The 13,214-nt window shown below is 48.2% G+C and overlaps 1 protein-coding gene across 1 annotated transcript in view; it reads left to right on the plus strand.

The window, feature by feature from the left end:
- Nucleotides 1-617: 617 nt before the first annotated feature.
- Nucleotides 618-13,214, plus strand: part of Scpep1 (serine carboxypeptidase 1) — a 29,170-nt gene continuing 16,573 nt past the window's right edge. Inside the window, exons 1-6 of the mRNA XM_038328338.2 lie at nucleotides 618-754; nucleotides 2,778-2,926; nucleotides 6,623-6,712; nucleotides 9,087-9,242; nucleotides 9,605-9,679; nucleotides 11,714-11,786. Coding sequence (XP_038184266.1) covers nucleotides 679-754; nucleotides 2,778-2,926; nucleotides 6,623-6,712; nucleotides 9,087-9,242; nucleotides 9,605-9,679; nucleotides 11,714-11,786 — 619 coding nt within the window. The 5' untranslated portion in view covers nucleotides 618-678. The remainder of the gene's footprint in view (nucleotides 755-2,777; nucleotides 2,927-6,622; nucleotides 6,713-9,086; nucleotides 9,243-9,604; nucleotides 9,680-11,713; nucleotides 11,787-13,214) is intronic.

Consider the following 13,214-nt stretch of genomic DNA (forward strand, 5'->3'; position numbering starts at 1 on the left):
ATCGCTCCAGAATGATGTTATTAAAAACATATTTCTGCAAATGGAATGTAGCCTTAAATGACCTGCTGGTTTGTGCTTCATCTCACTTAATATGATTGAAGGCAAATGGAGTTTCAAAAATGCTAGGCCTGGGGCTGAAGAGATGGCTCAATGATTAAGAGCATCTGTTGCTCTTCCAGAGGACCCAGGTTCAGTTCCCAGTGTCCATGCTGAGTAACTCCACAGCCGCCAGTAACTCCAGCTTCAGGGAACCCCACTCCCTTTGCATAACTATCCACATGTAGCACACGCACTCACACACACACATAAAGTAATAAAAACAAGTCTTACAAAATGAAATACTAGTCCTTTTGTTGGAGAAGACAAACACGGGCAGGTCAGGGAGGATGGTAGTTATCCGCTGTAGTTGCTCAATCCTTCCCTACTTTGTAACCCAAATCAAATGTTACATTAACACAGCAAAGGATGACCTAACTTGGCAGAACCATCCCCCCCCCACCCCCGAAAGACCTGGCGGGAGGTCCTAGGTGGGTCCGACCGGCAGAGGGAGCGCCGAACACTGGGAGCCTCAGGGCCCACGTAGGCCCCGCCCTGACTCCGCCCAGGCCCCACCCACCGCCGTCACGCGCTGGTCGGCTGGGTTCAGCCTGTTGCTGATGCTGCGGCGCTGTATTCACTATGGGGCTGGGGTGTCGAGTCTATTCTGTCCGGCTGTGGCTGCTGCTGCTGTCGCTCCTACTGGGCCTCGGCGCAGGTAGGTTCCCGAGAAAGGAGGACCGGTGGTGGGTACCTCCTTCTCGAATTTGTTACTGGATTCGTGATCTTTTTTAAAAAACATATTTTCCCCTCCCCCCCCCCGTTCTTTCCTTGCATTAATTTATATCGCTTTTGAACCTCCTAATTTTTATTTATGTTTTAGTTCAAAGTTTCTTTTCTGCCCTTTCCTGGTTCTAGGTGGTTCCTCTACGCGGAGGTAGAGGTGGTTGTACAAAAACATACGGTTTCAGGAAACTGCTGAAGAGACTGCTCGGTTGACTGCCTAGTGACTTGTAGGGTCATTTGATTGAACTGAGATCAGAGGCCAAAGAGACTCCTGCAAATCCTACTACGCGTGAGGTGTTGCTTTGAAACAATGCCTGCCCCTTCTCCTGGGTTAGAACAGACAAAATGTTAGCTGACTCGACTGGCCTGTTTTGGGGGCACAAGCAAATTTGTGTTTTGTGGAATGATTTGGAAGTGGACTTTCACTTTATTTATTTATTTTCCCGAGGCAGGGTTTCTCTATGTAGCCCTGGCTGTCCTAGAACTAGATCTGTAGACCAGGCTGGCTTTGAACTCACAGAGATCTGCCTGCTTCTGCCTCCCGCGGGCTGGGATTAAAGGCGTGCGCCACCACTACCCAGTAAAATCATTTTTTATTTTTGTTTTGCCTGTATGTATGTTTGTGTTACTACGTATATACCTGGTGCCCTTGGAGGTTAGAAGAAGGCATTGGATCCATTGGAGTTGGGATTACAGAAGGTCGTGAGCTGCCATGTGGCTGCTGGGACTCAAACCCAGGTCCTCTGGAAAAGCAGACAACGCTCTCACCAGCTGAGCCATCTTTCCAGCCTTTATTTATTTACTTATTTATTTTGCATTTTTAAAAATTTGTTTTGTGGCTGGGCGGTGGTGGCGCACGCCTTTAATCCCAGCACTCGGGAGGCAGAGGCAGGCGCATCTCTGTGAGTTCGAGACCAGCCTGGTCTACAAGAGCTAGCTCCAGGACAGGCTCTAAAGCTGCAGAGAAACCCTGTCTCGAAAAACAAAAACAAAAACAAAAACAAAAAAAAAAAGAAAAAATTTGTTTTGTGAGTGTGGAAGGGGTATGCAAAAGGGTGTGTGTGTGTGTGTGTGTAGGCTTGTTGTTTCTCTAGTTGGCCTCAAACTCAGCATGTGCATAGGCAGGACATGGACTCCTGACCCTCCTGGCTTCCATCTCCCCAGTGACACGATTACAGGCCTGGCCATGAGACAGCAGCATCTTTTCACCCATTTCTCTCTCTTCCTGCTGGGCCCCCTTTTTGTTCTTTTACTTGCTGAAGAGGCTTGAAAGCAGGAAGGAGAAGGCAGGGAACAGCAGAAGCCACGCAGGGATTCTTCCCTCCATCTCCCATCTCCCTACTTGCCCCACCCCCACCCCATCCACCCACCTTGGCTGGGAACTGAACCCAGGGCCTGGCACAAGTCACGCCAGTGTTCCACAACTGAGCTTCACTCTCAGCCTTTTTCTTTTACAAATGGTCTCACTGTGTTGCCCAAGAGAGAAGTGTTGAGTTTCTCTTTTCCATAGCTGAGGTCTGTGGGTTTGTTTATTTGTGTGTTTTTGAGCTTGGGTCTCACTTTGTAGCCCTGGCTGACCTGGAACTCACTTCATAGACCAAACTGGCCTCTAATGCACAGAGATCTACCTGCCTCTGCCTCTCAAGTGCTGGGATTAAAGGGTACACAAGCAAGCATGCATGCCTCCTTCCTTCCTCCCTCCCTCCCTTCCTTCCTTTCTTTTTTCCTCCTTCCTTTCTTTCCTCCTTCCTTCCTTCCTTCCTTCCTTTCTTCCTTCCTCCCTTCCTCCTTCCTTCCTTTTCTCTTTGTTTTTCCTTATCGGCACATATACTGAGTAGGTGAATGACCTAAAGCATACAAGATCATCTCTAGCCTGGATGACCATCTCCACCAGGCTTGAAACTCACATGGGCATTAGATATTCCTCAGGTAATGACACTGAGCTTCGGTTTCAGGAGCTGCCATCGACTGGCCCGCACAAGAAGGCAAGGAAGCATGGGATTATGTGACCGTCCGAAAAGATGCCCACATGTTCTGGTGGCTCTATTATGCTACCAACCCTTGCAAGAACTTTTCAGAACTGCCCCTGGTCATGTGGCTTCAGGTAAAGTAACTTCTTTGCCTTCAGGTCAGGCCCCCTTATACCTCTCTATTTGGTTCTTAAGAGCATCCATCCATCTTAGCAAGCCTGGGCTCAGTTTGGTCCAGCTAGTCCTGGGGGCTCCTCATGCGCCACTGAGACAGCTTGAAGCAAGGGTGTGTCAAAGGAAGCCCTGTTTACTGGTCTTAATTTCTTTCATGCATTCATTTTGAAGACAGGATCTTGCTCTGTAGCCCAGTGTGGCCTCAGACTCTTGGCAATCCTCCTGCCTCTGCCTCCCAAGTGCTGAAGTTATGGGTGTGCACTCCTGTCCCTTACTTTCCAGGGACGTTTTATATTGAGTCCAGACAGTTTCAAGGGCCCTTACAGAAAGCTCCCAGTGATACAGTTGGCTTTTTTTTTTTTTTTTTTTTTTTGGTTTTTCGAGACAGGGTTTCTCTGCAGCTTTTTTAGAGCCTGTCCTGGAGCTAGCTCTTGTAGACCAGGCTGGTCTCGAACTCACAGAGATGCGCCTGCCTCTGCCTCCCGAGTGCTGGGATTAAAGGCGTGCGCCACCACCGCCCGGCTACAGTTGGCTTTTGACAGATAGAAGGTATCTGAAAAGTTCTGAACTGAAGGTTGAGGTATCCCAATCCTGATCACTTCTCCCTCTCCACACAGTCCTGGGTCCCAACATCTTGTACCCAGGAAGCCATCTTTTTTTTTAAACTTTGAGATTATAATCTAATTACAACATTTCTCCCTTGCTTCTCCTCCCTCCAGCCCATACATGTACCGTTCCTTACGCCTTTTGAAATTCATGGCTTCTCTTTTCATTCATTGTTTTTTGTTTTTGGTGTGTTGTTTTTTCCTTTCTTTTTTCCCCCCATACAGGGTTTCATTGTGTTACTTTAGAACCTGTCCTGGAACTCACTCTATAGCCCAGGCTGGCCTCGAACTCACCTGCCTATGTCTCCCGAGTGCTGGCATTAAAGGCGTACGCCACCACAACCAGGCTTTTTCATTAATTATTATTGCATATTTACGTATATACATATATTTTTCTAAATATAACATACCAGTTTTTGTGCCTTAGCACGAATGTGAGATCACACCCTTCTTCTCCATGGTGTGTTCGTATTTTAACCCTGAATTCCACCTCTAGAGCTGAAGGCAGAAACCTTGTGAACTGTTTAGAGATACACAGAGACACAGTGGCATTCTTATGTCCCCTATGGTGGCCTCACCCACCCGGAAGGCTAATCTCTAGGGAGGAGCTGAGGTACCTTGAAGTTCTGGATGTCTCACCTGTAATTAGGGCACCCTGGTACTCACCTCTGTGGGATATGGGTGAGGCTTCCTTCTCAAATGCCTGTCGGAACTAAGGCCTTGCCCCAAGGCTGGCCACTGAAGACTTCAGATCGTGATGAAGTGAAGATCACCAATTTTGCTGTAGGATCTTTACAGCCTCTGTGGGGGGACTGGAAATATGGCTGGCCTGGTAGCGCAGCTGGAAGATGTTCAGGAGTGGAATCCACGTGCCCCGGGTCTGACAGCTGGTTTTGAATGTGTGGCATGGTTTCCCGGAAGAGCCGAGGCTGGAGTTGCCTAGGTCTGCTGGTGGGGACGCCTGGGTTTTCAGCGTCCTCCTTCTACTTCTAGCTGCAGGGAGACACTTTCCTTCTCTGGACTTTAGTTTTCTTAGTGGGGTTGGGAGGTGGGGATTTCAGTAGTTTTGAGAATCTTTGTTAATCAGCAGAAGTTTCTGGCTCAGATGAAGCTGGTGTAGGTGAGGAAAAAGGAGAAATGCTGAGACCAGAGCTGATCAGTTGCTGAGCCCTAGGTGCGCGGCTGCTGAGACCAGGGTGGAGCAGCTGCTGAGCCCTAGGTGTGCGGCTGCCTCTTTGTCCCCAGCTACTCCCAGGGTGCTTTTCTGTTTTTTTAGGAACCAGTTTGAAAAGCACTGGATTTCATAGGTGGATTTAGCTCAGTGGTTCCAAGTTTGCCTACCCTGAAGAAGGTCCTGGGTTCTGTCCCCAGCACTACAGAACACAACATGAAACCAAAACCGGAATTGTAAGGCAGCCTTTTGCGTGACCATAGAGCTTTCTTTGTGCTGTCTGCCCCAAGTGTCTGCCTGGCTTGGGAGGTTGTGGTGTGTGGCTTTGGTTGGGTTAATCCTCCAGCTGAGATGCTATATGAGGGTTAATGGCTGAAGACACCAGTCTGCTCTTCTCTGCTTCCCCAGAGGCCTAAGGAAGAAGAATAAAATAAGGTTGAGGAGGAAACAGTTAATTTAGATTAAAAAAAAAAAATCTAGTTAGCAGCCTTCCATGAGGTAGCATCCTGGGGGAGAGACATTCTTTGAGAATTGAGGTCATAGCATAGTAAGCTATTTCAGGGATAGTAAGCTATTTTTCAAGTCACTTAAGCATTTCAGCTCATCACTGACGTGTTTATCACATTTCAGAGGACCTGTGTCACCCTGAGTCTCAGCTGTATAGACCAGCTGTTTTTAGAGTTGCTGGGGGAGATTTTGTGATCATTTATTGTTATTTTAATTATTCAAATATCAGGAACTTCAGCTATGGCTCAGTCTGTAAAGGGCTTGCTATGTGTTCATGAGAATTTGAATTTAGATACCCATCACTCAGGTACAATCTGAGTCAGTGGGACTAGTTTAATAACCCCAGTGCTGCAGAAGTGGAGGCAGGAGAATCCCTGGAGCCCACTGGCTAGCCCGGCTAGCAGAACTCATTAACTCCAGGTTCAGCGAGAGACCCTGTCTTAAAATGTAAGGTGGAGAGCGACTGAGGCGGACACTCAGTGGTGACCTCTGGCTTCCTCGTGTGCATGCGCGCACACACACACACACATACACACGCGCACACACAGTGGAATCTTCCAGTCAGTCTCTCCTAGCTACTGGAAAAGGGAGCAGAAATGGAAAATGGAAATTCTCTTCCAATGGCCCAGGACCCGACATTCTCAGTCGTGTTTGCTGCCAACTTTGGCTTTCATCCTGCCCACACTGATAAGTCTCCTTGAAAGAGAGGACTGGCCACCCTTCGAGGGTACACACTCCAGTAGTGGCCTGTGCGTTTATTTTGGAGCCACACCATTTCTGAAGTTGTGATTCTGAGCGGCCACGTGACTCATCGTGCAGGTGTGGTTCCTCACGCTCGTCCCTATGGTAGGACATCCGAGTTGCGCCCTGCCCCCTGGTGCTATTCGTGGCACAGCGATGAATATCTCCAGCTGGCTTGCAATCTTTTCATCACTGTATGAAGAAATCTTAGCATGTGAAGTGCTTAGAATCACAGGGCAGCTGGGCCTCTGAGTTTTAGCAAGGAGGTTAGTGCACCTCCTCGCCCAGCTGAAAACGTGTCCTTTGTACAGGCCGGTGCAGCCGTCACTAGGTGTCCAGGTGTTTTCCTGGGTGTGCACATCTGTTATAATAACCGGGACTTGGCAGGCTGGAGAGATGGCTCAGAGGTTAAGACCATTGCCTGCTCTTCCAAAGGTCCTGAGTTCAATTCCCAGCAACCACACAACCATCTGTAATGGGGTCTGGTGCCCTCTTCTGGCCTGCAGGCATACACACAGACAAAATACTGTATACATAATAAATAAATAAATAAATAAATAAATAAATAAATAAATAACCGGGACTTGGCTGCATTTTCTCTGAGTTAATGTCTGTTTCTTTCTCTTCCACAGGGTGGTCCCGGTGGTTCCAGCACTGGATTTGGCAACTTTGAGGAAATCGGGCCTCTGGACACCCATCTCAAGCCACGGAATACCACCTGGGTACAATAACATCTCTTAACTATCCCATCATCCTCCCAGAGGCTGGGCTCCATCGCTCCAGCCAGGCAGGGTGGGGCCGCAGAGTTAGCAGTCCTCCCTGGTGGGCTTTCTTGAGACTGTGGATCCCTACACACAGCCTTCTTCCAGCCCAGCTTCTCCCGTGTCTCTGAATGAGTGACCTACAGCTGTCTCTTGCCTTTTCCAACTCGGTAACCTTTCTCCACTGCCCTTCAGAAACATCTAGCCACCGCTGGGGCTATGTTCAGTGTGGTATGATGCTTGTCTCACATGCAGAGAGCCTTGGGTTCAAACCCCAGCACTGAAAAAAAAAAAAAAACAGGAATGAACACCTAGGGCTGGAGAGATGGCTCAGTGGTTAAGACCATTGCCTGCTCTTCCAAAGGTCATGAGTTCAATTCCCAGCAACCACATGATGGCTCACAACCATCTGTAATGAGGTTTGGTGCCTTCTTCTGGCCTGCAGACATACAAATAGACAAAATACTGTATACATAATAAATAAATAAATAAATAAATAAATAAATATTTTTTTTAAAAAAAAGAACGAACACCTATAGAGGGTGAAAAGTTCAAGGTAGTTCTTGGCTGGGTAGCAAGTTCAGGGTTAGCCTGGGCTACTTGACACCCTGACTCAAAACTGGGCCAGGCAGTGGTAGCATACACTTTTAATCCCACTACTCTGGAAGCAGAGGCAGGCGGGTCTCTGAGTGAGAGGACAGCCTGGTCTACAGACTGAGTTCCAGGACAGCCGTGACTACAAAACCGAAATCCCCTGCAGCTGATGCTGGCGACCTTGTGCCTAAGCACAGATGGCCATCTGCAGCCTCAGACCTGCACTCCCACCTTCTGCTGCTGCTATCAATTTCTTTCTCTTTCCCCTCGCATCTGGACTTCATCAAGCTTGCAAGTCCCTTGTCTTCCCTCCCCTCACCCGCCTTTGTTATCTTCCTAGTTCTTTGTGTCCCCCGACCCCCAACCCTTCTGTCAGCAATCCTCATTCTCAGTTCACAGCCTGGCCGAGTCCTGCTGACCAGCTTGGCCTGAGCTCTCCCGCCCCCGTGCACTGTGCCATGCTGCGTGTCCTCCAGTGTCCTCAGGCTCCTAGGGTCCTCCTCCCATCAGGTCCTCCCGCAGCGTTCTCTCTTGCTTCTGGAGTCATCACTCCCCTCCCCAGCTTCTTCCCATACCTGGAACCAAAGGCAGTAAGATGGGGTAGAGAGCCTGAATGAGGAGGGGCTTGGGGTCCAGTTTTGATGCCGCTGTCTGTCCTCCATGGGATTGCACAAGTCCTGGGCCTTTTCAGGGTTTCTGCTTCCTGATCAGTGAAGAGCATGCCTGGATACGCGTCCCTGAGGCTCCTTCCAGATGCGCAATTTAGAATTCTCATCCTCTTTGAAAAACTTAGTTCTTGCAGTGTAAACAGGAAGATGGGCCAAGGTGGAGATTAGATTTATCTAGAAGAAAACTGATATGTGATATCCATATTTCTTTTTAAAATATTTTCGAGACAGCATCTCATGAAGCCTAAGCCAGCCTCCAGTTTACTGGGTAGCCACGATGCCCTTAAACTTCTGATCCTCTAGCCACACACGTCCGTGTGCTAGGATAATAGGCATGGTCCACCACCCAAGTTTATGCAGTGCTGGGGATTGAACCCCTTCAGGCATGCTAGGCGAACATTCTAACGCTGAGCTGCATCCTCAGCCCATGCTGTCTGTATTCCACGTGTATGTTCATTCCCTCCGATTACTGCTCAGACTGATACAGCCTGGTGCTCCCTGCACTGTTCCCTGTAAGTGTGCTTCTGTGTGCTTCTGAGACGTGGTGGCCTAAAGGCTTTGTTCCTGTGTGTGGTGTGCGTTCATCTTGTCTCGCCTTTCTTTGCTGCAGTTTATATTCCTGTCCCCTTAAAGAAATCTTCATTTATTTTGTATTGTGTGTATGTGTGTGTGTGTGTGTGTGTGTGTGTGTGTGTGTGTGTCCACGTCCACCTTGGGTTGCTGTTGTTTTGAGAAAAGGTCTCTTATTCTCTTATCGGTCTGAAACTCACCATTTAGGCTACACTGCCAAGTGAGACCCATCTCCATCTCCTCAGCACTAGACTTACAAGCATGCACTACCTTGCCCGATTTTTTTTTTTAACATGGGTTCTGAGGATCAAACTCAGGGTGGTATGCTCATAAGGCAAGGACTTTACTAACTGGGCTATTTCCCCAGCCCCTAAAATCACTTCAAGGAATAAGATAAAATCAGCACACTGGTGTTATCGTAGATGTGGTTTTGCCAACTTGCTAGGAAGATGACTGGTGACTAACCGCCGGTTGCAATGGTTGTCTCTTCGGGGTGCCTGCAGCTGCAGTCGGCCAGCCTCCTGTTTGTGGATAACCCTGTGGGCACTGGCTTCAGTTATGTGAACACTACCGATGCCTATGCGAAGGATCTGGACACAGTGGCTTCAGACATGATGGTTCTCCTGAAATCCTTCTTTGATTGCCATAAAGAATTCCAGGTAATTCTTCAGCTCAGCCGTGAAAGACAAGCAAGAGGGTCAAGGAAGCCTTCAGAGTACTAAGCTCCCCGAAAAGTTCAGTGCCGTGGGGCAGCCAGGACTGCGTAGAGAGACCCTGTCTCGAAAACAAAAGCAAACAAAAGCGGTCAATGGCAGCTGATTCTCAGAGACTTCCTCTTTTCTTCCTAGGTTGTGGGCTCTGACTTTGTATCGCTCAACTAGGTGTCAATAATCAGATCGCGGGCAAAGACAAGCAGACTGGGTTTATCGACCCCTGCACACTATAGAGATCTGGAGATAGATTGTATGAGTTGAAAGGCAATCCGGTGTTTTAACTCTTCGTAAATTCCTTTCCTTGCTAGACGGTTCCGTTCTACATTTTCTCAGAATCCTATGGAGGGAAAATGGCTGCTGGCATCAGTCTAGAACTTCACAAGGTAAATGGGAGGTGACCTGTTGTGATGGTTTTGAACAGACCTTGTTGTTCTGTTTTTTTTTTTTTTTAATTATTGTGTGTGCATGCACATGCCATGGTGTGGGGGGAGGGGCGGCATAGAGGCCAGAGGGCAACTCTCAGGAGCTCTCTCCTACTATGGGTTCTGGGGATCAAATTAGGTTGTCAGGAATGGCGTCTTGTACACATACATACCTAAAGGTAAACTCTCATACATAGAAAATAAAAATAGATACATTTGTAAAAGATTTCTTTAAAAAAATTCTATGTGTATGAATGTTTTACCTGCTTGTACATCTGTGTACCAAAGACGTGTATTTGTATATGTATATATCTGCATGCCTGGTACTCACAGAGGCCAGAGGAGGGCACTGGATTGCCTGGAACTGGAGTTGTAGCCAGTTGTGAGCTGCCATGTGGGTACTGGGAATCGAACCCAGGTCTGCTGTCCTCTGAAAGAGCAACTAGTGTTCTTAACTGCTGAGCCATCTCTCTAGTCCTTACACCTTTTAAAAAAAAAAAAAGATTTATTTATTTCTTTATTTAATGTATGCAAGTGCTCGATCTGCATGTACACCTGCTCACCAGAAGAGGGCATTACAACCATCTTGCTACAGATGGTTGTGAGCCACCATGTGGTTGCTGGGAATTGAACTTGGGACCTCTGGAAGAACAGCCAGTGCTCTTAACCTTTGAGCCATCTCTCCAGCCCCCACATCTTTTTTTTTTTTTTAAACGGCAGAATATAGGCTAGCTAGGTGTGGTGGGCACACACCTGTAATCCAAACACTAGGAGCTGAGGAAAAAGGTTGGGAGTTTGAAGCCAGCTTGGGCTACACACTGTCTCAAAGACAGAAAGACTCACCTAGCAGATGGCACTCACCACTTTTTAGTACTTTGTAATACTTCCTGTCACACCCATGAAACCATAACCAAAGTGCAGTCTCACTGTGACCTGTCTCCGTCAATGGGTCCCCTCCTTTTTTCCTGCACCCCTGTTCAGACTTCTTTCCATGGTCCCAGCATGTCTTTTAAGCTAGTTTGTCCAAGCGAATACACCGTCCAGATGAGTGACATCTGGCTTTGATGTCCTTAAGGGCTCTTCATCCAGCACACGCTCCTTTCCATATATTCACAGCATTTAGCTTTTGCTCTTCTCCCCTTGGCAGCCTCTTAGTCTCTTTATTTTATCAGATACACATAACTGTAACCCATACACATGATTACATGTGATAGCATATATGATACCCCAGCTCATATTCTTCTATTCAACTGTTTAGTAATATGCTGTGGGGATATTTTTACTTTTTTTAAAGATTTATTTATTAAGCATACAATGTACTGCTGGCAAGGAAAGCACCAGGTCTCGTTACATTACAGATGGTTGTGAGCCACCGTGTGGTTGCTGGGAATTGAACTCGGGACCTCTGGAAGAGCAGCCAGTGCTCTTACCCTCTGAGCCATCTCTCCAGCCCCTTCACTTTGGTTTTTCAGGCACCTTCTGCTTTGTCTTGAGTTTTATCACGTATGGTGATGGTTCATGTGCCCATCTTCCTAGTGCACGTGTAGGTTGTGTCCAGCATTCTGCTTGGGGACTGCTCTAGAGAAAGATGGCCTTCCTGTCCTGTGAATGGCACCCACCCTCAGGATTGTCCTGCTGAGCCCCAGCCTCTGTGACTGCTGCTTAGCAGTGGTGTCTGTACCCAAGGGGCCCCTGAGCACCTTGGGAGGCCCCCAGACTTCAGGACATGGATATCCTTAGCCTCCCAAAGATAACATGGGACAGACCCCATACCTGTCCCAAGGACACCCATGAATAAGGTGGAGAAAAACTCAGCAGCCCCTCCTCTATGTCCCAGTGGTGGGTGGCAGGGGCTGCCGTCACACGTGTGGTCTTCTGATGCCTGGGGAAACTTGAACAGTGTGAGTTAGGGGAAGCCATGAGTAGGCACCTCTGCCGAGGAGGGATGGGAGCCTTGGCGCCTTTGGTCAGAGCATTTCTTGGCCCTTCTTTCAGGCTCTTCAGCAAGGGACCATCAAGTGCAACTTTTCCGGCGTTGCTTTGGGTGACTCTTGGATCTCCCCTGTGGGTAAGTATGTAGTTTTTAGGCCTCTCTCTTTTTTCCTCTCCCTGTCCCTGTCTGTGACTTTGGACTTATCATGTGACTTCTGGGGAAACACATGACAGGTCTATTTGCCTCCAGCACCAACAGACTGAAAGATTCCATCCAAGTCCTGCTTGGTGGGCCAGGGAGCTTATGGGTGTTGCTTACAGGAGCCTGGGTGACTCTTGTACAACTGTGTACTGAAAAGTCCTGTCCCTAGGCAATTTAAAAAGAATTTTTTTTTGAGACAACATCTCTCTACATAGCTGTGGTGGTCCTAAAACTCACTTTGTAGACCAGACTGGCCTCAGACTCAGAGATCCACCTGCCTCTGCCTCAGAAGTGCTAGGATTAAAGGAGTGTGTCACTGTGTCCGGCAAATGAGTGTTGATGATAACAATGATGAGTGGTGTGTGTGTGTGTGTGTGTGTGTGTGTGTGTGATCGTGACAGGGTGCCATGGTGCATACGTCAAGGTCAGAGGACAACTTTGTGGAGTTAATTCTTCTGCTTTTATGTAGGATCTGGGATTTTAACACAGGTCACTAGACTTGTACAATAAATGTCTTTTTCCTCTGAGCCATCCTGCTGGCTCCCCAGGCAAGTTTAACCTCATAGATTTGAGTATTTCTAAGATGATGTATAGTAGGGCAGGCAGTAGTGAGTTTGGAGTGTAAAGGAAGGGTCTTGTCAAAGTCTTGTGGTCTCCTTTCCTCCCTTGATTGCTCTCTTATCACGGACCTAGCTCTCTGCTGTGTAGTTCCGTTTATTTTGTTGCCTTGACTACAGTTCAAGGTCTCTGATAGCTAGCTTTGTTCTGTGCTGGTGACCAAGTCAAGCCTGGGAGAAACAGCCATCCCGCAGGGCTGTGCTGTCCTGATAAAAAAGAGGGCAGCAGAAGTTTCTGGGGTTCTTGGGAAAGCATGACAGAGAGTATTCATTCCCAGAAGGTATGTGGGGCTGAATCGTCATTGGCATCGCTTCTGCGACCAAGCTGAGTTCTCTGCTGTGACTTTCCCAGCAAAGGAATCGAAGTTTACAGTAAGAGATGGCTGTGAACACTCAGGGATGTTGAAATCCTCCCTCAGACAGCTTGAGTGGCCTCGGAAAGAGGGGACGACGCAGTTCTGTGCGACTCAGCACAGGTGAATCTGTGTCATTAGCTCATCCCCTCCAGCATCCTGAGGCTAGGCGAGCATGCACAGCGAGGTTTCCACGTGTGACCTGCGGTGGTGGCGAGGCAAGGTTGGTGTCAGGTCCTGCAGCTCTGAGGTCTGCACTTTTGTAATCCTTTAGGAGCACAGACGGGAGTGGTCTATCTCAGACACGATCGGGGTGTGGCTTTGGGCGTCTGACCCGGTTGACGCTCCTGGGTTCCTTCAACCTCAGCACCACGGCCGGCCGTTTTTAAGAG

This window comes from Arvicola amphibius, chromosome 4 (genome assembly GCF_903992535.2).
Source record: "Arvicola amphibius chromosome 4, mArvAmp1.2, whole genome shotgun sequence".
NCBI lineage: Eukaryota > Metazoa > Chordata > Mammalia > Rodentia > Cricetidae > Arvicola > Arvicola amphibius.